Source organism: Staurois parvus, unplaced genomic scaffold, assembly GCF_062004578.1.
Source record: "Staurois parvus isolate SC_StPar_1 unplaced genomic scaffold, SC_StPar_1.0 ptg000048l, whole genome shotgun sequence".
Taxonomy (NCBI): domain Eukaryota; kingdom Metazoa; phylum Chordata; class Amphibia; order Anura; family Ranidae; genus Staurois; species Staurois parvus.
Window position 1 is genome coordinate 202,593 of NW_028317844.1, and position 27,123 is coordinate 229,715.

The 27,123-nt window shown below is 39.7% G+C and overlaps 1 protein-coding gene across 1 annotated transcript; it reads right to left on the minus strand.

The window, feature by feature from the left end:
• Nucleotides 1–2: 2 nt before the first annotated feature.
• Nucleotides 3–26,822, minus strand: LOC149470277 (cellular communication network factor 6-like). The gene is made up of 4 exons (XM_089665398.1): nt 26,693–26,822; nt 13,563–13,851; nt 7,620–7,862; nt 3–106 (listed from the first exon to the last, which is right to left on the minus strand). Exons 1-4 carry the CDS (start codon nt 26,735–26,737, stop codon nt 3–5), a joined length of 681 nt encoding a protein of 226 aa, XP_089521524.1. The 5' UTR covers nt 26,738–26,822.
• Nucleotides 26,823–27,123: the final 301 nt, after the last annotated feature.

Genomic DNA, 27,123 nt, shown 5'->3' on the forward strand with positions numbered 1-27,123 from the left:
CCTTAACATTGTTCAATAATGTGACCAAATCTATACGTGTACCTGAAAGGTAGACATTGGTTTAATGCTGTCAGATGAGGAAGCAGGTTAGAAGCCCAGAACTTATCTGCAATACATAAGAGCATGTTAAAATTGTTAGTTTGAATATTAAGTTGTTTCTCATGCTATTATACAAAGATACAAAGGAAAGCTGGAAAAGGATTAAAGTACTTTATTTTTTTATGTCTGTTTCCTGCTAGGGAGGTCTGCCTTTACTACCTGTCTTGAAGACAAAACTGGAAGTAAGAGAAAGTGTCCACAAAGGGAGGGGAATTTCATAGATTGTTGTTGCTGGAAGAGTTGCATTCCCTTCACCTCTTGCTTTCATGACAACCCTTAAACTTTGGATTTTTTTCTCACTATCTGTTCTGGTGACAGTAGTCACAGGACAAATAGAGGGACACAGCCAGCAATAAAAAAACTTGGGAAATGGTTTAAGCCTTCCCACTGTAAGCAAAAACGTAAAAACCGTTTTGCCTTCACGAACACTTTAACTATAACTATATCCCTAACCATTAACTGAACTCTAAAACCTAACCCAATCCTAAAAATAAACCCCTAACCTGAATTCAATCACAACACGGTAAACAAGTGACCCTGGTTTAACCACTAGCCCTAAATTGTTTCCTAAAAGATGTATTTACTAAGTTCTGAAATCAGATATTTGACAGCAAACAAGCCTTAGTAGTACAAAATACTGATCCAGTAGCAGCCATTGATTGCTTGTACTATCATCTCTCACATATAGGAATCCCTTTACTTTTCCTTTGAATATGCAGTCTTTTATAAGACTAGCTTGTAAAATATGCAATATGTAGCCACTGCATTAAATATAAATTAGGAAAACATATGTTACTTCTCTTGCAGCTCACCTGTTTGAAATACTAGACATGTTTACAAATCCAACTGAAAGGTAAAGATACTAATTTAGGCTGTATTCACACTTGAACTCGAAGTTCCAAAAACGCTCAAACTTAAAAAAAAATCAATTGTTCTCTATGGTGCCTATTCATGAACAATTGATTTTTTTTAAGTTTGAGCTTTTTTGGAGCTTCAAACTACAAAACACTCAAGTGTGAATGCAGCCTCACAATGACACAGCATTCAGCACTCCAATGTGGATTTTTCTAACATCCTGTTAGAATTATAAGAGATTTAAAGCTGGACTCCAGGCTCCCTCGTATTGTCTTTTATGGTCCTGAACCCATAGCACATTACATTTTCTTTTATTTTAAAGTGGTTTCCTCCTTACCAGAACTTGCCTCTTAAAAATTACCTCCCATGTTCCTTTGTAGCCCCTGTCAGGTTTAAAAAAGAAACTGGAACAAAACAATGCTGAACTTGGGAAAGAGATCCCCAGGAAATCAATGTTACATTTCATCTTGCAGCCAATGCCTGAGGGTGGCAGTGAGAACAATAAAAAGGGTAGAGTGAGGAAATCCGAAAATCTCCCTTGTACTCTACTACTAAAGTTCTGCTGTCACCAGGGGCGGACTGACCATTTGAAAACTCGGGCATTGCCCGAGGGCCCGGGGTCAGTAGGGGGCCCCATGAGATGCCCCTTGTACTTTTTTCATAGGCTTTTTTGAGTTTGGCCAAGGACAAAGGGGCGCCATGACCCCCTATTGCCCAGGGGCCCCATGAGTTGTCAGTTCGCCCCTGGCTGTCACCAACATGATTGGAAGAAGGTCCACTCTATGTCCTGCTCATACCAAGTATTAGGACACACTACTCTGGGGGCAGTCCTCTGACTGGTCAGTTGGCATGGGAAAAGAATGGTGGGAGGCTACATTGTGCTAAATAGACCACTGGCTTAGCATCTTTTTAGAAAATACTGTATTCTGAAGATAAGTAATACACAATTTACACTCCATTGGTGCAGATGTATTAACAATTCCTACCTTCTATTTCCTGGAGCTCAGCATTAACACATAGATTTCACTTCAGCCTTTTCTCATTTCTCCCTAGCTATTGAAGGGACATAGATTTTGTTTCCTTTCCTTTTTATGTAAAGCAGCACTTTTCTAATTTATTAAAGTATGTAACCCTTTATGAAAGTCAATGTTTGCCAGGTACTTCCTGGTGTGGCTTACCTTATCTCAAGTATCCACTGGCAAGTGGATAACTATTACCAATACCTGCTTATAGTTTATTTTACAAATGATCCAGTTTATTTTTTTTCATAACTAAAAATACTTCCTTAGGTTAAATTTGACATCTGAAAAAAATATTCATATGATTTATCACTAGAATGGTGTACTGATATAATTAATTAATTTAGGAAGAAAATGTCCCCTTGGACTTGCCCCCGTAATACATGTGTGACTAGTTGTGAACAGCTTGGTTGCATCTGTATGATCAATCCTATATTGGATGAAACATCAGAGAAGGGTGGTCCTAGGCAGGGGCGGACTGACCACTTGGGCCCTTGGGCACTGCCCGAGGGCTCAGGGTCAGTAGGGAGCCCCATGAGATGCCTCTAGTACCTTTCATAGGTTTTTTTTGGGTGTGGACACAGGGGCCCCATGATTCCATATTGCCCGGGGGCCCCATGAGTTGTCAGTCCGCCCCTGGTCCTAGGTAGTAGGTAGACAGTGCGCTTTGTCTTGCTTTAATAAAGTTGGATATTTATTTATTTCAGGTACTTCTATAGCGCCGTCAATTTACGCAGTGCTTTACATACGTATGTTGTACATTCACATCAGTCCCTAACCCTCAAGGAGCGTACAATCGAAAGTGATCTGACATCTTCAGTATGCGACTTTCTGCTCAGTTGTGAACCTTCTATCAGTTTCCAGAAGTAATGTGTAGCATCATCTTGTTTTTGAGGGAAGCAGCACTTTTACATGGAATAGCTTAAAAAGAAATCCTGTTATTGCGCTATATGATAGCATATCTCCAAACAGGTACTGCTTTAGATTTGTATCACCACGTCTCTATGTTGTTGGACAGGCAAGTATGTGAATACTACATTAGTGGCAGCAAAAGCATTAGTGAAGTAGCGTTTAACACCCACAGAATTAGTTTGGTAATGTATTGCCTATAAATGTTTGTGTCTTCTAATGATGTTTAAATTCATAAACGATAAAAAGAGATAAAGTCATGATTATGGCATGAAATTCCCACCCCTTAGCCAGAACAAAAGAACTACTGCTAATAAGCTATAAGGCTCCATGTACACTGCAGCTGATAAACTCACATTTAGGAGCTTTTCTGCATTTTTTTCAGCAGCCCTGAACTCTCCCTAATGTTTTCCTATGTGTCCATGTACAGTCGTTTACAGTCAGTTGAGTTTACAGTCATTTTTTTTAACACACCAAACTTTCAGGAGTAGATTTTATCAGCGTTTCAAATGCCAAACGCTTGTAAACGCGGCTAACCACATTTATAAGCGTTTGAGTTTAGCAGCGTTGTTTAACTGTTCCATATCCAAATGCTGTCCAGAGCCTTTTTTCATCATCAGAAATGCATGCAAAGCATTTTCCATGTATTCAAATACTAGGCTTGTGGTTGCAGTACAGAATTCCCAAAACCTTGTTCAAGTGTAAAAAAAAAACAACATGTAGGAGGTGGCAGTATCGCCTTCTAAATGCCTGGCAGCAGCTCCTGCACTGCTCCCTGATCGCATTTCTGAGTCCAAAGCAAGTTAAAATGAGTCCTTTAAGTTTTGTACTGCAGTGCGATTGCAAGCTGTTTAATTACTATGGGCATCAAGAAATGTTTTGTTAGCTCACTGTTTATAGATGAATCTCCTTAGTGATCAGTTATTGTTTCACTGATGATAATTACAACAAAAATTCCACCAATACTAGTGCACATATTGTTTTGCTGAAAATGTGCCTAAACAAAGCCATGCCTTTATTATATGAATGACAGTAATCTGTCATTGACACACAATGTGCTAAATTATTGGTTTTAAAAAAGCCTACAGTGCAATTTCTACTTTTAATGTAAGTGATCCGACAAAACAGATTCGGAATAGCTTGTGAGTCATCTTCAAATATAAGAAGCATCTAAGCCATAGTATACATGAAAACTAAGAATAATCTAAGAATAAATAATAAACACTTAAGAATAATCTGAAAAAACAAGCGAGCGCTTATACAGAAATAAAGCTACTAAACACCAAAAGGTACCATATAAAACCTCCAAATAAATAGTAAAAGCAGGGTGTAGCACTAAAAAACAATAAATAACGGTACTTATATCAAATAATAAAATCAAGTGACTGAATGGTGCAAAAACCCGTGTCAATGGTAAATGCATGCATACATCATAAAAACGCATGAAACCAGCTCATATAAATAAATTGAAATAAAGTGCAGCATAAAGTGATAATGTTGTCACTGTTTAGTGACCAATCAAGTGCAAAGTGCAGGACTAGGGAATCAAACAATAGTCCACAATGAAAAGTGCACAGGAGATCCAGATGATCTTCAAAGTCCAGTGGTCTAGTCTGGTGCTATGGTGATAGGAATAATGAGATTGCGCACTCACCAGATACGCATTAAGAAATATCAATTCCAGAGGACTGGGGATCCCTCAATGGTCTGGTCTTGGTCAGGTGCCCCTCACTGCCTGGTATCCACTGCCATATGTGATGCACCCGCTCTGTGGGTATTAGTAGCTCACAAGGAGCTCCAAAAGAGGAGGTATTGTGATATCTTCTAAACAGGCGATGTTTATTCAAGTGAAGTACAAACAATGAGTATAGGCAAACAAAAAAAAACTGACCATCTGAAGATGGCCGCCGGGGCTCTCTTGGCGCCGCGGCGTGACGTCACAACTCCGTAGCTCCCCGTTATTTGTTTTTTAGCACTACACCCTGCTTTTACTATTAACACTTACATTACACAGTGACAGCTACTGATTAAGGTCACTGATCTAGATATTATACACAAGATACATCTCATATATTTGGATCACAAATGCTAAAAGCAGATTTAGTCAACCTTCAACCTTCAGCAGTTTATTAATTCAAAAATAATTTTTTGCTTCTCATACACAGAATAGACTATGAATCCTGATAAGGAAAAGTGCTGCCAAATAATGCCTTAAAGAAAACAATGATTCCTACCTTTATTGGAACATCTAATACAATTACAAGGCTTTAAAGGAAACCTGTATGGAAGAAAGTATATAGGTTGCCACTACTGACCTCATGTTCTTCAAAAATACTAGTTACCTGAATGTCATGCTAATGCTGGCATAGATGAGCTGAAATTCAACCGGTTCATCAGGGACCAGCCAAATGTCGTTCCATCTGCAGTCATCCCTATTTAACAGAAATTGATTGTTAGATCAACTTCTGTCTAACGGGAATGTTGGCAAACTTTTGTAGATCAATGGCTCTGGCTGCTGGCCATCTATGGCCATCTAAAGCTCCAATAATTTCCAGCGTACGTTCCAAATGACGGAAGTGACGTCGTCAGAAGTTGCGTCATAAAACCTCAATGCGTTTCGACCAATAGATTGTCTTCAGGAAGTGCAAAATCCGCCATTTTGAAGATGGTAATTATACCCTTCAGTCACCAATCATTTGCTCAATCATAGTACAGCTGTGGCACTAATTTTTTAACAATAACTTCAACATTGCTGAATAAAGTCAGCGCCCAATGGAATATGGTTAAGCCATTATATTGATGCTAATTACACATATACAAAATCTATTTGAAAAGTTGGCACATAGTGGTGTTCTTAAGGGGGAAGATTCCCTAATGCATTTCTATACACAGAAATAGGGTAAATGTATTTATAAAATGGCAGAATCAGTGGATAAATGAAAAAAAATTTTCTCTGCAGTATGATTGAGCAATTGATTTGTGACTGAAGGGTATAAAAACCATCTTCAAAATGGTGGATTTTGCACTTCCTAAAGACGATCTATTGGCCGAAACGCATCAAGGTTTTATGACACAACTTCCGCCGACGTCACTTCCGCCATTTGGAACGCACGCTAGAACGCAGCGGCCATTTTAACTTCCATTCATATACAACAAGGCTGAATACACCTAGTGCCAGGAAAGTACTTTTTTTGTGAGTGGCATTTTTATTGTTTGACCCCATTATTAAAGCTCTTACGGTTTTACACTATGGGTTGTCTGATTTTGTTTTATTTTATGCTCATAATATGAATTACTGCCTGTGGAGGAGAGGAGCTTCTATTATTGATGCAGCCCTAGTGGAGGGTCACCGGTTACCAGGGTTAAGAGTGTGAAGGAATACCGGCCAACAATATCATATTGCATACTGGGATAGTCCCAAAAGCGCATTTGACTAACCTAGAGATAGATGGTCATGGGATGATGGTGAATTTACATCCATGTGGGGCATCAGTGTGAGCACAGTGAAGCACTTGTTACCTCAGTACGGAGGTTCACCGTTAAGGATACAGCACTACTGCACTTAAATTCACATGTTGGGACTGAATACCAATATTTTATTTGTTTTTGTCCATTGTTATCACTCTAATTTGTATATATGGTTACTTAGTTGATTGTATGACCTTAAGCGCCGTCTATATGAAATATATATGAAAATAAGGTGTTCACTTCACTTGTTGAATGCTTGTTTTGTATATTGGAAGCCACAGACAGTTAAGCAACTAGAATTTTCATAAGATCAGCCTACAAATATCTTTCAGGGTTTGTTTCCTTTGAACAACTCAAAGCTGATATTTCCTCCATTAATCCCAGATGCTTTGTAAATACTTAACATGCTGTCAAATTTGTTACTGTATCTGCAACTCCTACACACAAAGACCAAAAAATGTCCAACCCACAAAAACCTAACAAACCAATATCACTAGATAACATAAAAAAAGACCTCTATGTATGTTTTACATACTGCGAATGTCTGGCTCAATATCACTCAACAAACTTACATAGTCAGTGCTACAAACTATAATAAAATAATATTGTGGACTGAAACAGAATTTATTTTAAAGTTGTTGCAAACCTCAGACATGAAATATGAACAAAGCATATCCCTCTATAGTGTGTACTTTTCGCAATCCAAACCAGTGTCATTCCTGTCTGCTGCTTTGTTCCTCTATCACTTCTGACAAGTTTTTCTGACAAGGGAGGGATCAAAAATCCCCTGCGCTCAAGAGTGGTGCACTGGCAATAGATGGATCACAGGTCCTTAGCAATTCCAATACTGAAATAGGCTTTGCTGCCCCCTAAGGGTACTAAGAACTGAGAAGAAGCACTGTAAAACAAGGAAGAGAGGGCACATCAGCCTTGTGCATTACCTGAGTGGTAGTTTTATTGATTTAATAAAATGGATGTATACTCACAAACAACTTCAATGGCAAAAGCATATCAGGGTCCAAAGCAACCTAGTCTCCAAGACCAGTCCCAAATGCAAGAGCACCCTCCAAATAACGGTAGCATTTCAAGGGGGCAATCCACCACTCTGAAGAAGAGTTAATGCACAAGGCTGGTGCACTCTCTCTACCTTGTTTTACACTGCACTGGGTGTATGATAGGGTTTACAACCACTTTAAGTCAACAGGTTGGCACACTTGTATAGGAGGCCTTACAGTGAACAAAAGGAACTTGATAGATAATGCTGTATACCTGGTATAAGTTTGTTTTCTGTCATAGCTGCATTCTTCTCTAAAGCACAGTTTGATAAATCAGCCTTTTTTTTAGTGACATCTGTAGACTCTGTGCATTGGCTTCCATCTTGTTTGGAATTAAGCAGTGGAGAGCATCCAATTGTGTCACTTATACAAAGACAGGTGTAAAAGGGACTTGGCTGAAAAGACTGTCCATTCTGATAAAGCACACCGTTGAGTTCACATCCAACAGCATATATATCTGTAAGTTCAAGGATAGAAGATATCAGGTATATTTATACTATGTGCTAATCAATACACATGTCTTTGTTATAAGTTTGAATGTTCCATAGATCATATTTTTCCGAAAAAGGACACCATACTAAGCCATAAATTCACCTACTGTTGTATTACTGGTCATCAACATACTATGTTTAGCAAACGTTCACTTACAATCCTTGTACCTTGTACCTCATGGATATGATGCATTTTGTTACTGTCCCATGTACTTATTATGATCAATAAACATACATTTATAAAAAAAAAAAATTATAAGGCGTCCCTATGCCTTATACATGCACATGCCGTATATGACCAATTTCCCTCTCAATTATGTCATGCTGAAAATATTTTAACAACAAAAAAAACACTCAGGTCTCGGGGTGCTCAGGAGCTTTAAAGGGTAAGTAAACGTTCAGTAAAAGTTGTTAGCTTTTTGCCCCCATCCCATTAAATTTTGACTGTGGAGGTCCGCCACAATGTTTACATCTTTTCTGGTGGCTTCTTCATTCTGATGTCTGCACATGTACAGTAGAGGTCCATAAACTTCTATGGGCTGGGAGACAAACTGGCTTTGATCCATATCTTGGTTCCATACAAGTCTATGGGGTTCAGTTGCTCATATGTGGACATCAGGATGAAGAAGCTGGGCCAATAGAATGTTAGCACTGTGGCAGGCCTAGTCATTCTAGACTCAGTAATTTAGCATGATTAGTCATTTAGCATGAGAGTTTTTGAGAAATGGCCACATGGAATAGTTTATGAAAAAGTAAAATGCTGAAGAAATGTTATTGACAAAAATTGCTGTGTAAAGTGTGAGATATATACAGTTGTGTTCAAAATAATAGAAGCGTGTTGAAAAAAGTGAATAAAGCTCACAATCCTAATAGCATTTATTTCCATACACACAAATGCATTGGGAACAAAAAATTGAAGAAAAGTGAATATTAGACTGTTCAAAAAAATAGCAGTGTTTGTATTCTTCTTTAAAACTCAAACATTCACTATATAAACTGAAAAATGTTTGAAGATTTTACTTTCCTTTGAATCACTTAATTAATATTTAGTTGTATAAGCACTGTTTCTGAGAACTGCTGTACATCTGTGTTACATGGAGTCAACCAACTTCTGGCACCTGTGAACAGGTATTCCAGCCCAGGATGATTGGACTACATTCCACAGTTCTTCTCTATTTCTTGGTTTTGCCTCACAAACTGCATTTTTGATGTCACCCCACAAGTTTTCTATTGGATTAAGATCCGGGGATTGGGCTGGTCACTCCATAACGTCAATCTTGTTGGTCTGGAACCAAGATGTTGCACGTTTACTGGTGTGTTTGGGGTCGTTGTCTTGTTGGAACACCCATTTCAAGGGCATTTCCTCTTCAGCATAAGGCAGCATGACCTCTTCAAGTATTCTGATGTATTCAAACTGATCCATGATCCCTGGTATGCGATAAATAGGCCCAAACCGTAGTATGAGAAACATCCCCATATCATGATGCTTGCACAACCATGCTTCACTGTCTTCACAGTGTACTGTGGCTTGAATTCAGTGTTTGGGGGTCGTCTGACAAACTGTCTCCGGCCACTAGACCTAAAAAGAACAATCTTACTTTCATCAGTCCACAAAATGTTGCGCCATTTCTCTTTAGGCCAGTCAACGTGCTCTTTGGCAAATTGTAACTTCTTCAGCACGTCTTTTTTTCAACAGTGGGACTTTGCGGGGGCTTCTTGCAGATAGCTTGGCTTCACATAGGCGTCTTCTAATTGTAACAGTACTCACAGGTAACTTTACAACTTCTTTGATCTTCCTGGAGCTGATTGTTGGTGGAGTCCTTGCCATTTTGGCTATTCTTCTATCCATGGTATCGAATGGTAGTTTTTCGCTTTCTTCCACGTCTTTCAGGTATTGGTTTTAAAGCATTTGCGATCATTTTAGCTGAGCAGCCTATTATTTTCTGCACTTCTTTATGTTTTCCCCTCTCCAATCAACTTTTTAATCAAGGTAAGCTGTTCTTCTGAACAATGTCTGGAACGACCTATTTTCCTCAGAATTTCAGAGAGAAATGCACTGTAACCAGCATGTACAACATTTGCTGCCTTCCTTCCTTAAATAAGGGCAATAATTGCCACCTGTTTTTCAAAGAATGAATGACCTCACTAATAGAACTTCACACTATTATTTTGAACATGCCCCTTTCAATTAGTGATTCAATTACACAGAATCAGCAGCATGCATGTCATGACTGGTGGGTCTGTTGGATTTCTATTACTCTTCAACACTTGCTAGTAAATTATTTGCCATGTAGAAATATCATTTCCACCAAAAACAGTGATTGATCAGGTAAGTGATGTCTGACCGCTATTATTTTGAACACAACTGTATATACACAGCATATATACACACTATATTGCCCAAAGTATTGGATTCAAATGTTCCAATCACCTCCATGGGCACAGGTGTATCAAATCAAGCATCTAGGTATGCAGACTGCTTCTACAAACATTTGTGAAAGAATAGGTTGCTCTCACAAGATCAGTGAATTCAAGTGTGGTACTGTAATATGTTGCCACCTGTGGAATAAGTCCATCCGTGAAATTTCCTTGCTACTAAATATTTCACGGTCAACTGTTTGGTATTATAACAAAGTGGAAGCAACTGGGAACAGCAGCAACTCAGCCATGTCGTGGTAGGCAACGTGACATGACAGAGTGGGAACAGAGCATGCTGAAGCGCACAGTGCACAGAAGTCGCCAACTGTCTGCAGAGTCAATAGCTCCAAACTTAATTTGGCCTTCAGATTATCACAAGAGTGCATAGAGAGCTTCATGGAATGGGCTTCCATGGCCTAGCAGCTGCATCCAAGCCATCACCAAGTGCAATGCAAAGTGTCGGATGCAGTGGTGTAAAGCACGCCACCACTGGACTCTAGAGCAGTGGAGATGTGTTCTCTGAAGTGAAGAATCATGCCTTTCTGTCTGGCAATCCGATGGAAGTGTCTGGGTTTGGTGGTTACAAGGAAAACATTACTTACCTGACTGCATTGTGCCAAGTGTAAAGTTTGGTGAAGGGGGGGGGGGATTATGGTGTGGGATTGTTTTTCAGGGCTTGGCCCGTTAGTTCCAATGAAGGCATCAGCATACCAAGATATTTTGGACAATTTCATACTCCCATCTTTGTGGGAACAGTTTGGGGATGGTCCCTTCCTGTTCCAACATGACTGCTCACTAGTGCACAAAGCAAGGTCCATAAAGACATGGATGAGCGAAATTGGGGGGGGAATTTGAAGCTGTTATAGCTGCAAAGGGTGGGCAAACTCAATATTGAACTCTACGGACTAAGACTGGGATGCCATTAAAGTTCATGAGCATGTATGAGCAGGTGTCCAAATACTTCTGTCAATATAGTGTGTGTGTGTGTTTGTATTAGTATATATGTGTGTGTTTGTATGTGTGTATATATATATATATATATATATACACACACACACATATACACACACACACACACACAAAATGAATGCCTGCATTATTATTATAAAGATAAGATCATTCCACTGTTCACAGCATCATATTGCAAAATACAGCTGTCTTTGTATCATTCTGTTTGAAAGCCCAGAGCTTTAGATGCGTAAGTGATGCATGTGATGATCACAATTAGAGATGAGCGAATCGAACCAGGCGAACCGGAATTCGATACGAATTTCAGGAAAAATTTGATTCGCGTCGAATCCGAATATTTGCCTACTTCGGGTGCGCGAATCGGATTTTTCCCGATCAGCCGGCAAAAGTGTCCCTGCAGAGAGCTCCGCTATTTCTGACATTTCTCTGACAGTTCCTTCACATGTACAGCGGTTGAAACATTGTATCTATTAGTTTCCATTTAGGATACAGATGTTTCAACCGCTGTACATGTGAAGGAGCTGTCAGAGAACTGTCAGAAACAGAGGAACTCTGCACATACACTTTTTGCCGGCTTGAAATTAATCTTATTTTCATCCTACTTCTTCTTCTTCATCCTCAGAAGAAGAGGATGAGGATGAAGAAGAAGAAGAAGAAGAAGAAGTAGGATGAAAATAAGAATAATTCCAAGCCGGCAAAAAGTGTATCTGCAGAGCTCCTCTATTCTGCAGATACACTTAGAGGAGCTCTGCAGATACACTTTTTGCCGGCTTGGAATTAATCTTATTTTCATCCTACTTCTTCTTCTTCTTCTTCTTCATCCTCATCCTCAGAAGAAGAAGAAGAGGATGAGGATGAAGAAGAAGAAGAAGAAGTAGGATGAAAATAAGAATAATTCCAAGCCGGCAAAAAGTGTATCTGCAGAGCTCCTCTATTCTGCAGATACACTTAGAGGAGCTCTGCAGATACACTTTTTGCCGGCTTGGAATTAATCTTATTTTCATCCTACTTCTTCTTCTTCTTCTTCTTCATCCTCATCCTCAGAAGAAGAAGAAGAGGATGAGGATGAAGAAGAAGAAGAAGAAGTAGGATGAAAATAAGAATAATTCCAAGCCGGCAAAAAGTGTATCTGCAGAGCTCCTCTAAGTGTATCTGCAGAATGTCATTTATGGAAACAAATAGATACAATGTTTCAACCGCTGTATGGAGTGAATGTCCCAGAACTGTCAGAAATAGGCTATTTCTGACAGTTCTGTGACATTCCCTCCATACAGCGGTTGAAACCGCTGTATGGAGTGAATGTCACAGAACTGTCAGAAATAGACAGAAACTGTCACAGAACTGTCCTTCTTCTCATCCTTCTCCTTCTTCTCATCCGTCTTCTCATCCTTCTTCTCATCCTTCTCCTTCTTCTCATCCTTCTCCTTCTTCTCATCCTTCTCCTTCTCCTTCTTCTCATCCTTCTCCTTCTTCTCATCCTTCTCCTTCTTCTCATCCTTCTCCTTCTCCTTCTTCTCATCCTTCTCCATCTTCTCATCCTTCTCCTTCTTCTCATCCTTCTCCTTCTCCTTCTTCTCATCCTTCTCCTTCTTCTCATCCTTCTTCTCATCCTTCTCCTTCTTCTCATCCTTCTTCTCATCCTTCTTCTCATCCTTCTCCTTCTTCTCATCCTTCTCCATCTTCTCCTTCTTCTCATCCTTCTCCTTCCTCATCTCCAAGGGCATTTAAATTAAAGGTATAGTGTTCTGCACTAATTTAAAGGCTCTCTGAAGCCTAGAAACCCTTTTTATAAGTTAACTTCGTAGCGAATAAATTCGCATCGAATCGAATTTCTTCCTGAAATTCGCCGAATCAGCCGAATCGAATTTTTGAATAATTCGCTCATCTCTAATCACAATCTCCTTGCTTCCAAGCCACATGATCTTGGTTGTCTGAATTCTGGCAAGACTTTAGAACCTCATCTGTATGCAGACTCAGGCCCTACAAATATGACTGCTTAGAATTGTAGTGCTTCTCAGGAAAACACAAGGACTATCTGTAATACAGCAACACTTGCAAATCTGGTGTGGATATTATTTGAAGATGCTCTGAAATGTATATTTCATTGTGTTTTTTTAACTTTCTTGACAAACATAAAGCAGTAAATCAAATGCATAAGTAAAATTCATAGCATGGTAGTCACTGATCGATAATATTAAGTTCACATTTACAAATCACCAAATGATGAAAGAACAGTTATCAAACCCCCAATACAGCCAACAATAAGAAAGCAAACTTACATTTACAAATCCCGACTTCAAACTTTGGGGCATCAGCTGAGTAGTCACAGTACAGACCTCTGTGGTGATCGCACACCTCTGCTTCATTGCAACTTTCCCCCAGTTGTTTAGCACAGATCCTACAGCATCCACAACCATCCCTCACCAGGCTTGTTCCCACGGAGCATGAACGTTTATTGGAGCATTTGCATGGCCAGTGACAAAACTCCTTTCGTTGGATGTTCTCTGAGTCTGTTGCTTTGTCCTTCGCCATCAAAGAGTTTACTTGCTCTTCTGCCCTGCAAAGAAACTATAGCAATATGCACTTTATAAGTATGCCATCACTTTAGCAGAATATTTTCTTAGGTTGCAAGCCACGTGACCCTTTTCACTGAAGCTAATAATGTAACGTTAAAACATGAAAATGAACCCCCTTTCACTGCCTGAGCCTTAATTTTTTATTTTATGTTCTAGGAAGGATTAGAACGTGTTTGGTTTTTTTTACTCCTAAATCCTGTGTGTCTGAAAATGGTTTTACCAGACAAGAAGTGAGGAAAAATCTGCACAGGGAGACAAACAACAATAAAAATCTGACAGAGGTTTAGGCCCTCTTCTATTCTACTAAAGAAAATGTTGGTATTTCTGTCTGTGTTGCTGTGTGGAGTAACCCTCATTTCCTGTCTAGTCAAACATTATCAGCAGGAAAAAGAAGTGAAGGTAAATCTTTCTAATGGAGGCCTGGATAATTCTAACCATTCTCTGCTCAATCCAAAACTAAAAAAAAAAAAAGTTTGACTGTGTATACACTGTAAGAAAAATTACACATAACTCCAACTAAAAATATGAAGAAAAAATGAAGCCCATTAAATGATGATAAAACAACAAAACCACCTATTATTGGGTAGCACCCCTTACACCTAAGTAGTAATGGAGGTAGCTCAGTGCACTAGCATTTCACCTCACTTCTCGACTCTTCATGGGGTGGAAGAAATTGGGTGTGAGTAACTTTAAGAAAGTTTACAGAGTTTATTAAATACCCAGTAAATTAAGGGAGAGAGGGGTTGGGGGACAGGACGCCCAAAAAGAACAAAGATAAAGACTCCGGATCTCCATCCACAGTCCAAACAAAAGAAGGCCCTTTAAGCCAGACTGTCACTCCATATTCTCCGATTGTAAAGCAGCTGTGATGGAGCACCCATACCCCTAGAATGGGCCCCCAGAACTTTCTGCAATGTCTACAGCTTCTAGCCAGCACTCCCAGGCATCGTTCAGCTGACTAAGTTTTACCCCGGCACCCTGTTCCAGGCTTACACATTCCTACGCTTCCTCCCCCGGATATACCTTGCAGCAGGACACCAGGAAGCTTGAGGCCCCAGGCCTGGGAGACTATCTTGCACTGCACACCCTCACCAGGCAGCAGGCCTGGGAAGGAAAGGAAAGAGAGCAACAGAAACACACCTTGCAGGCCTGGAAGAGAAAAGCTCACACACATGCTTTGTATATTCTTATCCAGCACTGGCAATAAGCCTCCTAGTGGCTGGCTGTTGGGACATACACTGCTCAAAAAAATGAAAGGAACCCTTTTTAATCATAGCATTACGTCATTTAAACTCCTAGGATATTGATCTGGTCAGTTAAGTAGCAGAGGCGGTTGTTAATCAGTTTCAGCTGCTTTTGGTGTTAATTAAATTAACAACAGGTGTACTAGATGGACAACAATGAGAAGACCCCCAAAACAGGAATGGTTTTACAGTTGGAGGCCACTGACAATTTTTTCCCTAGTCATCTTTTCTGACTGTTTTTCATTAGTTTTGCATTTGGCTAGGGTCAGTGTCACTACTGGTAGCATGAGGTGATACCTGGACCCCACAGAGGTTGCATAGACAGTTCAACTCCTCCAGGATGGCAAATCAATATGTGCCATTGCCAGAAAGTTCGCTGTCTCTCCCAGCACAGTCTCAAGAGCATGGAGGAGATTCCAGGAGACAGGCAGTTATTCTAAGAGAGCTGGACAGGGTCATAGAAGGTCCTTAGCCCATTAGCAGGACTGGTATCTGCTCCTTTTGTGCAAGGAGGAACAGGATGAGCACTGCCAGAGCCCTACAAAATGATCTCCATCAGGACACTGGTGTGAATGTCTCTGACCAAACAATCAGAAACAGACTTCACGAGGGTGGCCTGAGGGCCCGATGTCCTCTAGTGGACCCTGTGCTCACTGCCCGGCACCATAGAGCATTTGCCAATGAACCACAGAATTGACAGGTCTGCCACTGGCATCCTGTGCTTTTCACAGATTAGAGCAGGTTCACCCTGAGCACATGTGACAGACGTGAAAGGGTCCATTGAGGGACTCACAGACCTCTACGGGCTAGACAATGGCACCCTGACTGCCATTAGGTATCTGGATGAAATCCTTGGACCCATTGTCAGACCCTATGCCAATGCAGTGGGTCCTGGTTTCCTCCTGGTGCATGACATTGCCCGGCCTGATGTGGTAAGAGTATGCAGGCAGTTCCTGGAGGATGAAGGAATTGATACCATTGAATGGCCCCCACACTCGCCTGTCCTAAATCCAATAGAACACCTCTGGGATATCATGTTTCAGTTCATCCGACTCCACCAGGTTGCACCTCAGACTTTCCAGGGCTCAGTGATGCCCTGGTCCAGATCTGGGAGGAAATACCCCAGGACACCATCCGTCATCTCATTAGGAGCATGCCCCAATGTTGTCAGGCATGCATACAAGCACGTGGGGGTCATACAAACTACTGAGTACCTTTTTGAATTGCTGCAATGAAATTTCAGCAAGATGGACTAGCCTGCTAGATCATTTTTTCACTTTGATTTTCAGGGTGTCTTTGAATTCAGTCCTCTGTAGGTTGATAATGTTAATTTCCATCAAACGTTGGGGCATCCTTACATTCCTAACACATTACCCAGTCCATATCAGTATAGATATCCAGCATGATATTTTTCCCCATTGAGATCTGATGTGTTTTAAAAGTATTCCTTTAATTTTTTTGAGCAGTGTATATATTCATCACTCAAATTGTTGTATTGTATCAACATTTTTCCAGGGACACTCCTCAACAGCAAGCAGAAGCAAACCATAACACTTAGCCAGCCTGAGCACAGATTGACAGTTTTGATTTTCTCAGGTTTTCACTAAGCTATGGCCTAGCAGCACTAAATTTAGTCTATAGAACTACTACCTAGGGAAGGGTATCTACAGTTGCAATGTTTAGCTTTAGCTTTTATTTATTTTAGCTTTTTATGACTAAATATAATTCAACCCACCTCATCTGAGCCCAGGTCATCCTGGACCCACTACTCGTCAGCATATCAACTGATTGGCTTCACATGCTTCTTCCTTCCACACTCCACCTCTATTTTATGGCTGAAACTAGGTCATAATCAAGTACTTCCATATAAAAAAATGCATTTAATTATGTATTAATGGTGTCTCTTATATCCTCTTGGAGTACCGTCTTAGAGAAAACCAAAAAGATGGATCTACTGATATTTACAAGTATCCACTAATCAGCTTGATCAAGGTCCACTCTTACCCTAGGTTCACATATGTGCGGGTGGTGCCATTGCGGATCCGAACGAGAATCCATGCAGCCGCACCACCCGCACAGAGAATTGCGGACCTGCAGGCGGGTGCCATTGGCTGCATTTTCCAAAGAAGTGCAGGGACTTCTTCCCTGTGTGTCACGGGCATGGGAGTCCTAATATATTTGGGTCAAGATCCTTAGTAAAGTTAAATGATAGTGAAGCACAACCCGCCCTGTTTAGACTAACATGGGGTACACATGATAGTTTTTTTATTTCAACCCAGTGGGCTCACCCATTGTACTATCTAAGCGATGTTAGTGTGGCCAAACCCCCCCCCCCCCCCCACCAGAACACACTAATCAGCGCTCACAGACTTTTTTTTTTGCAAGCCCTGATAGGATGCTGGTTTTCCAGCATTCCAGCATATCTGTTTGATAAAAGCCGATGGTTAGGCTGGCTTCTGTTGGACAGGCTGTTGTACACAATGGCTGAATGTTTCTGTTGAACCGGCTGAGCTTTGGCCCGTGTGTACCAGTCATAAGGTGTACTGTGTCTTTTATAGGGGGGGGGTATAGTTAAATTCCTCTGAGCACCCAACATGTCTTTACTATTAATCCCTTCCTGTGCAGTGGCATTAGTACAGTGTCAGTGCTTTTTATTAGTACTGATCACTGTATTGGTGTCACTGGGGATGTCAGCGACACCAAGTCAGTTTCCCCCAGTGTCGGAATGTCCACCGCAACCCCGCTATAAGTCGCTGATCGCCGCCATTACGATTAAAAAAAAAATTCCAGTATCTATACCGCCGTTTGTAAACACTATAACTTTCACGTAAACTAATTAATTTACATGTATTGGAATTTTTTTTAGCAAAGATGTGTCACAGAATACATTTTGGCCTAAATTTATGACGAAATTAGATTTTTTACTTTTTTTACTTTTTTTACTGGCAAAAATAGTTTTTTTCTCAAAATTGTCATTTTTTTGTTTATAGTGCTGAAAATAAAAACCGCACAGGAAATCAACTACCACCAAAAGAAAGCTCTATTTGTGAGGAAAAAAGAACGTAAATTAAATTTTGGTGCAGTGTTGAATGACCACGCAATTGTCAGTTAAAGTAACACAGCGCCGTATGGCAAAATATGGCCTGGTCAGGAAGGGGTTAATATCAACTACCATAGACATAAGCACACAATCACAAACTGTTTTCTAGTTAATAAGCACATCATGATAATATTTCCATTGGTACAACAAGATAGAAATATTCATTCTGCCGTAATTGTCCAACTTTGTACAGGCATGTCCAGTTCATACTGATTATTTGCTTGCATTGTTTATGTTTATGATTTGCTTTTCTTCTTTGTCCCTCTTCTTTTCTCCCCCCCCCCCCCCCTCAGGGGTTTCCCTCCTCTTCCCCTTTTTCTCCCCCCCCCCCCATTCACTTCGGATGACCAGTTGACTCAGTATGATCCTTAGCATTGGAATGCCATGTGTGTTGTATTTCTACTGCTTGCCATAAGTTTGCCTGTTCTTATGTACCTTGCTTTGTTATACTTTTGTGCAATTTCAATAAACGCAACTGTTAAAAAAAGAAATATTCATTCTGAGATAAATGTCAAAGCTATGTCCAGGTGCATTTGCAATAATATTTTGTGAACACAACTGGACACAATTTCAACATCTATTTCGGAATCTTTGTCTGTCTACCACTGCCATGCAGTGCTTATGGTTACATTATACGAGATACTGAAGCTAATGATGGTCAAATGGATACAAAGTATGTATATATATATGTACTTTTCAATGTAATTCAAAGAAATACAGAGTGGTATTGTTGTAGGAAATGTATCCAAGAAAATAAATGTATTACTAGGCAAACATAAATTAAACAAAATAAATTCTTATTGTTGCAGATGTCAAATCATTGTGTAACAAATCTGCAGTATATAATAACGCATACCAGATGTGACAGTAACTTGTCTGAACCACTGTTGATACCACTCAGGAAGCAGAGCTAGACTCTTGTACTTTGCCACTTCAGATTTGCTTTAACTTAAGACAAAAACAATTGAGTAATGTTAATGATACATCTTTAATTTGCATTAACCCTTTGAGCACCAAGGGACGTATTTGTCCCATGTTTTTAATTGCGTGTATCATCTGATTAAGAACTTAAAACTCTTTTTTTTTGGTTTGAGTCAAAATATTAGTTCTTATCAACAAACAACAAATAGATCTAGCTTTTTGCCAATTATTTCATGAAATGGCTTAGTTACAGCAACTGAAGTGTACGAACTTTAAAAACAAAACAATTGATTCTTTTGGCGTTCCAAAATCTTACGGTCCTCAAAGGGTTAACAGGCTAGGTTCACACTAATGTGGTGCGGTATATCGCATGTGATTCACACAGGAACTGCACCACATTCCTGTGCAAATCACATGCGATTTGTGTGCATTTTGTATGGCTCAAATCGCACCGCACCAGAAAGGTGCAGGACCCATGCAGGGGCGGACTGACCATTTGGAAACTCGGGCACTGCCTGAGGGCCCGGGGTCAGTAGGGGGCCCCATGAGATGCCCCTGGTACCTTTTTCATAGGCTTTTTTGAGTTTGGGCAAGGACACAGGGGCCCCATGATCCCCTATTGCCTGGGGGCACCATGAGTTGTCAGTCCGCACCTGGTCGCATGGGTAGTCACACCTATGCAATCCAATTTTGCACATCACACCACATTTTGCATACACACCCGCATTGGTTCGCATGAACAGGGTCCAATTCTGATGCGGTGCATAATTTGCACGGAAAACCCTGAGAATTCTTCACCGCATCAGTGTGAACCCAGGTTCAAACTTGAACACTGCTTGGACCTTGAAGAAAGGGGTAAACCCTGAAAGAGATGTTAGTGTAAATAAAAAAATTCACAGACAATACTTAATTGTTTCTGTTGCAAGTGCACTAATATGGCTATAATCATCTTTAACCTAGGAAGAAATAAAATATGTGTCATGTGATTTAATGTTTGAAGACACTACTCTCTATGGCAGAGAAATGATCATTTTAAAATCTATGCCGATAAAATAATGAAATAAATTGGTGCTAATTGACTAAAAATCAGCTGATTAGAAACAGGGAAGATATGATGAATCGTAAGTAAATCTTGGATAGTTCTACACAGTGTAAGTCAAAAATATACACAAAATCCTCCTGCACTTAAGGAAGTGGCCTAAACAATAGCAGCCAACACTTTAAACTGATACCTCGACAGTGTAAAATACATTTTTTAAAAGTAGTGCAGCGCTTAACCTAAATAAACCTCAAAATCAAAAAATGACAAACACACTGAATAAACATAAATATATATATAAAAGTGCATCAAGTGCACAAACAAAAGTGACCAATGGCCACCCTCATGCCCTTTTATCAGTGAGCTATAATAATGAAATATATAAGTGAAATGTATTAACAAAATATGTGAAATCACTCATATAAATAAACAGCCTATAATATATCAAATGACCCCTATATACAGGGGATATAAAGAATGTGACAGATGTGACCACACAACAAATCACTTAAAAAACTCAAAACAAATATAATTGTCCATAAATAAGTGCTTCAAACAAAACAAAAAACATGCAGCGTGAAGATAGTGATGGTATCGGTGAAAGTGTCAGCACACTTTTATCCTCAGTGGCTAGATTGCCTCCTCACCTCCTTTAGGTGACCCAATGGGCCATTTCACTTTCAGGATCACACCTGGATCATACTCCAGGTGTGATCCTGAAAGTGAAATTATTTGGCAGGTAATTATTTGACCTGTAGTTCCTCTCCCAAGTATTCAGTCAGATACTCCAGGCCTCTCAGGAAGGGATGTGTCTGTCAAAAACGTTTCTCACCAATACAGCATGGAGAATTCCTATTCCATTTAGCATGAAATACTTCTTGCAGCAGTCCTGTTCCTGATCCCTAATTATGTGTTTGTCTGATGAGCACAGACAAACACATGATTAGGGATCAGGAACAGGACTGCTGCAAGAAGTATTTCAGTGTCCTTTCTGAAGTCTTTCACTATATATACCCTTGAAAATGCTAAATGGAATAGGAATTCTCCATGCTGTATTGGTGAGAAAAGTTTTTGACAGACACATCCCTTCCTGAGAGGCCTGGAGTATCTGACTGAATACTTGGGAGAGGAACTACAGGTCAAATAATTACCTGCCAAATAATTTCACTTTCAGGATCACACCTGGAGTAGGATCCAGGTGTGATCCTGAAAGTGAAATGGCCCATTGGGTCACCTAAAGGAGGTGAGGAGGCAATCTAGCCACTGAGGATAAAAGTGTGCTGACACTTTCACCGATACCATCACTATCTTCACGCTGCATGTTTTTTGTGTTGTTTGAAGCACTTATTTATGGACAATTTTATATTTGTTTTGAGTTTTTTAAGTGATTTGCTGTATGGTCACATCTGTCACTTGTCACATTCTTTATATCCCCTGTATATAGGGGTCATTTGATATATTATAGGCTGTTTATTTATATGAGTGATTTCACATATTTTGTTAATATATTTCACTTATATATTTCATTATTATATCTCACTGTTAATAGAGCATGAGGGTGACCATTGGTCACTTTTGTTTGGGCACTTGATGCACTTTTATATATATATTTATGTTTATTCAGTGTGTTTGTCACTTTCTGATTTTGAGGTTTATTTAGGTTAAGCGCTACACTACTTTTAAGAAATTATTCTACACACTGTAACCTTTACAAACAGGCCCATGCCAAATCTTTCACCATTACCCATATGACAGCACGTTTTCAATTTTATACACAACCAAAGATTTAAGGGATTAGCTCAACAGGAAATACTTTACTATCAAAAGCATGTACAGATTTGAGTGCCTGAGTTAAAGTGATCCTTTTATTTAGAAAGTAAAGCAGGGAGCTGGAATGCTCACAAGAGCAAAGGAGAGGACTGCGGCAGGCAAGCACAAGCTTAACCACTTCATGACCACATGTAGCATCAGCGTGTCTGACAGTAAGCTGCTCATAACACCAATAGAAGAGCAAACACTGGCAGGTCCTAATCTGCTTGGGCTCAAAACAGCTTTTCAGTAACAGGCTCCAGTTCCAGGGATGTATGACACATAACCTTTTCTGATATCAGGATTTCAATATTTGGACTGATTATATTGCTGGTTCCATTAGTTTGGGGCAATTTTGTCAATGCAGATCATAAGTAATCCAGTTTAGGCTTTAGCCCTAATTTTTTTAATTAATTATATTATTTTGTATTGCTTTGAGACATTTACTAACATTTTTTGGATGAGGTGCCTTAAGATCTGTAACCTTTTAGTATCATTGTTTCCACCAAGAATCTAAGAAAAATGTATTAAACTAGACAGTAAAGATTTATCTTCCCCAGCCCTTGCAGTGATACTGCTATTACTGTAGTTTCTCAAGATGATCTAATACTTCTAATATAGAACACATGTAAGCAAACAGAGGGGGACATGTAATTATGTACAAGGTGGATAATCCGGTCCATGAACAGCAAACTCTGCACTCTCAACAGTTTTTATCCTGAAAGTGACGCTAAACTAAGCCATAGATTATACAATTTTCCTTCCTTCCACCAAGGGTTGAAGGAAAGAAAATTGCTTGGTTCCCCCATCAACGCAGCCAGTGTTGATGGGGGAATCCCTCCCACAGTGCTATTATGGTCCGTTGTCAGGGAGCCTTCAGAACACAATGATCACTGCTGGCAGCTATAGCAGCTAGCAGTGATCACATGCAAAAAATATGACAGGCTGGTTATACGGAAATCAATTGATGGATTAACCTCAATACAACCAGCCTGCCCATAGATGGATCAAATCTTGGCTGAACCAGCTGAGATTCGATCCATATATGGTTGGCCTAAGGCTGCATTCAGACCTGAGCAGAGTAATTTTCAGAAGTCTTTATTTTTATTTTTATTTTTTTCCAAAAAAACGTTTTATCGAAGTATGAAAGGTAAACAAATGATAGACACATACGGATCGCAGTCCGTGCAAAATTTCTTGTACGTTCTCCCGTAACGCAGACGGGATCAAGACAATATATTAATATGTAGAACATCAGAGGACGGAGTTCCACAGTAAGGCAAAAGTGATAGACGTAACCATAGCAATACTGACAGTAGCATGTACTTTAGATAATTATGGTATACACTAGGCTCTATGTAAGGAGAGTACACATAAGCGGAGTCAGAAGTGGTCGTCAAAAGTATCCTCTCAAGGCATCTATGACATATATTTCCATCTCTAAAAAATGTGGGCTACTGTTGTAGAATATTGTTACATCTGTATAGCTATGAGTGTTCCGTACCGAATGAGAATAATAGCTAATTAGACTATGAGAAAAGAGGGTGTATTCAGAAGTCTCTATATGAGAGTTTTACAAGTGTATACAAGCATTGTACATGTGTATTCAAGTTTCAGGTATTTTTATTTTAGCCAATGGAAAGTACTAGGGGGAGGAAATAAGGAGTGGATAGCTGCTGTTTGGCTGGAAAATGAGCGACAAAACACTAGAAAAAAACACGTTACTCGTTTTTCAGGTGGCGAGTTGCTGTTTGGCCTGAAAGGGAGCAACAAAATGCTCATAAAATGCCCATGTTGTATGTTTTTCCTTTGTTGTAAGGTGTTTCCTTTAAAGCCAGTGGGGCCAAAAACACTCCAATCTGCCTAAAAGAATCCCATGTACTTTCTTTAGGTAACAAAACGATCAGCTGTGAACAGAGGCCATTGAAATGAATGGATTTGTGCTTGTTAAGAGTCCTGGAGCTTTGAGTTTCGAGCTACAAAACTCTCAAGTGTGAATGGGGCCTTACGTTTGTGGATATAAATGGGATAAAACCATAATAAAATTAGATGAGTAAAATGAGTATTACTCATATACAGGTATCAGAATATAATAGTTTTTGCCATGGTGGTCCATTAATGACTGTAAATGTGTGTGCCCGTTATCATGCTACTCAGTTTGATTCTAAATTAAATCCTCCAGATTTTCTTTTCTATTTTCCCCATGAACATTTATGGCAAATCCAAAAATACACTAGTATTTCTACATTATACTTACAAATTATATTAATAATGGTTATTATACATGATTTATAGAGCACCAACAGTTTGCACAGCTCTTCTCAAAATAAAGGGAGACAGAATAGTAAAGGCCCATATACACGATAAGAACATTTACGAAAATTTCAGTGCAAGGAACGATCAGTCAGTTAACTGTCCTTTAGTGTACTGCTTTCGACAGCCAATTCTAACTATTCAGGTGAAAAAAACAAAGGTGCAAGCTTGAAAATTTTTATCGTAAGTGAATACAACGTTCGATTTTTATCCAATGTGTACAATAATTGTATGGAAGTAACTGAATGGAGAAAAAAAATGCACATGTGGTCAGGAGCAGGTAACAACTCTACACTTCCTCTTCTACGCTAGTAAGCAGTTATGTTTGCCTACATTTGCCTTTGTCAGTCAAGAATGTTTGTACAAGTTAAAGGATAAGTTCACTTTTGGGAACATGTTACATGTTCCACCCGTTTTTAGGGTGGACCATGTAACATGCTCCTAATGCTGCAGCTCCGGCCTGCTGCCCACCCCCCTCCCTATGACAGAAGTACGAAGAGAAGTTCCCCGTACTAGTTGTCACTGTTTAAAAACAGCGTGGCCATGCAGGGCTCTGTCCACACGGCCACATCATTAGTTCACTGTGTTCTGTGAATGAATGAACTACAAGTCCCAACAGCCTTAGCGGCTGTCAGCTTGTAGCACTCAATGAACTACCATGGCACTCCACATGCATTGATTCTTCCTGTCAGTTTATCTGTTTGCCCATACATCCCGTACAGGCAAGTTGATACTGTATGCTGACAGGTCTGCAGGATACCAGTATGGCACTAGCAATGATCACTGGTGTGATGCTTTCCAGGATCCTGCAACCAAGAATAATAAACTTACATTTTTTTGACTTGCAGAAAATGTGCATTTATTATTTTTGGTTGAAAGGCAAACTTATCCTTGACCCTAGGTTCACACCTATCCGTTTCTGCATTGTGGTTTGTGGTGCATTTTGCATTTTAGTACATGCGTTTTTGATGCATTTTTTTATTCTTGTTGCAACGCATCAAAAAGGTGGAAAAACCGCAACAAAAACGCACTACATGCTTTTCTGCAGCATTTCCATTGAAGTCTATAGAACAAAAAAAATGCCCTGACCTTTTCCAAAACACGCACCTGGTGAAAATGTGGAGATGTGAACCTGTCCCATAGGAAATCACGTTAAATGGACTGTAGTGCATTTCTGCAAAACTGAAAACGCTTAGGTGTGAACCTAGGGTAAACACCATTGTCAGTACATCACGATACACACCTTTGTGGAAAATTGGATGATCGTTCATCCAATTTTCTCATAGTGTGTACTAGGCATTAAATACAAATCCATAAAAGAAGGTTAGAAGGGCCCTGTTTGTGAGAGTTTACAATCTAAATGATTCATTATTGTTAAAAGGTGTCAAACAATATCAAGAACACAATAAAATACAATATTATAATTTATACACATGTATTAAAATATCATTTTAAAGGAAATAAGGGCTCATGTCAGTAGGTGTTGTTTTTCTGTGCTTGACATGCATTTGGAACACGTCAAACACAGGTCATCAAAATTCCATTGATTTTAAGGGAGCACTACTCATGACAGTTCAGAGGCTGGGTTTGACCTGCTGTGCGTTGCACAGTGTTCCTTGCAGTTGGATGCAGTATGTCCTAATGAAGTGTGTCTGCACTGTAGGCAAAGTAGGTCATAGGCAGCCTTTACTTGCCAAACGCTGCATTTTAAATTGGATTGGGATGCAGCTGCAGGGGAATAGAAAATACCACATGACAACACCCTTTGACTTGAGCACTAACAATAATTGAGTGTCTTCTGACATTTGCAGTGCATGCCAAATGGGATAAAAATTTGAAGTTCTAAACTATTACATAGTGTTGGAACCTGAGGGTTTAACTTGCCTAACTGACACTCCAATGACTTCCCTCACCCCCACCTAAAACAAAGTCCAACACATGGGATGACTCTTAGCATACAGGCTTGAGAAGTCTATGCAGTAAACTGATGTCGTGTCACTGTTTGCCATGTCTTCATGCTGGGTCACATGAAAAATAATAATTTTAATGTATAGAGACTTGCAAATAAAGTCTAGTTTAAAATGGGTTTCCCTAACACCATAACTAATTTAGAAAATGAAGCTGAGTTTGGTTGTATTTGATGGTTAAGTAGTGACAATGTTTTGTGAATTAGTTAGATTGGTTCGGAAACTGCTGTTAGATTCTTGAGAGCGAGCTCCCACCTCGAACTATGTGATCTGGGCAAGTCTGCAAGCCTGAAATGCAGCTTTAACATCATAGCTTCAGAGCAGCAGCTTATGTTTGCTCCTACCATAGGCCTCTCCATTTTTTTTTTTTTTTGGCAGCATAAACTCTGTAAAGTTAAACACATAGCTAAAGAAAAATATATGAATGCAGCACAACTTACCTGATGATAGTAAGTAGTGAAGAGAGTCAAAAGGAGCCACTGCATGTTTATGATGCCTGAAATCTAACTGAGAGATAGAAAGTAAGCGGAGCTGGATATGAGAAAGCACACAAAGCTCCCTTCTGTCCTCTGTGCTAGTCTTACCTTTCTCTATGCACACATACACTCACATACACAACCATCTGCGTCATGTACCCACAGGCTCAGGAGGCTTCACACTCAGCTCTTTACCTTATTCTGTTTTTCTGCTTTGCTGTGCCATGTGTGCCCAAAGGATAGGAATTAAATCAACAAATAAATAAGCAGGCTATGGCAATATCAGCTAGAGTGCCTTAGAAGACTCAGGAGATATTTGTGGTCTCTCTTGTAAAGCATTTAATTCAATGTTAACTTGATTGTATGAACTGACTTCTCATTATTGGCTGAATAGC

Bases quoted from the DNA above. Each gene is read 5' to 3' on its own strand.
- LOC149470277 (XM_089665398.1), bottom strand. From the start codon at position 26,737: ATGCAGTGGCTCCTTTTGACTCTCTTCACTACTTACTATCATCAG. The intron at 13,852-26,692 runs GTAAGTTGTGCT...ATATTGCTATAG, and splicing joins TCACTACTTACTATCATCAG to TTTCTTTGCAGGGCAGAAGA. The intron at 107-7,619 runs GTATACAGCATT...TATGTATTGCAG, and splicing joins AGAAAACAAACTTATACCAG to ATAAGTTCTGGGCTTCTAAC.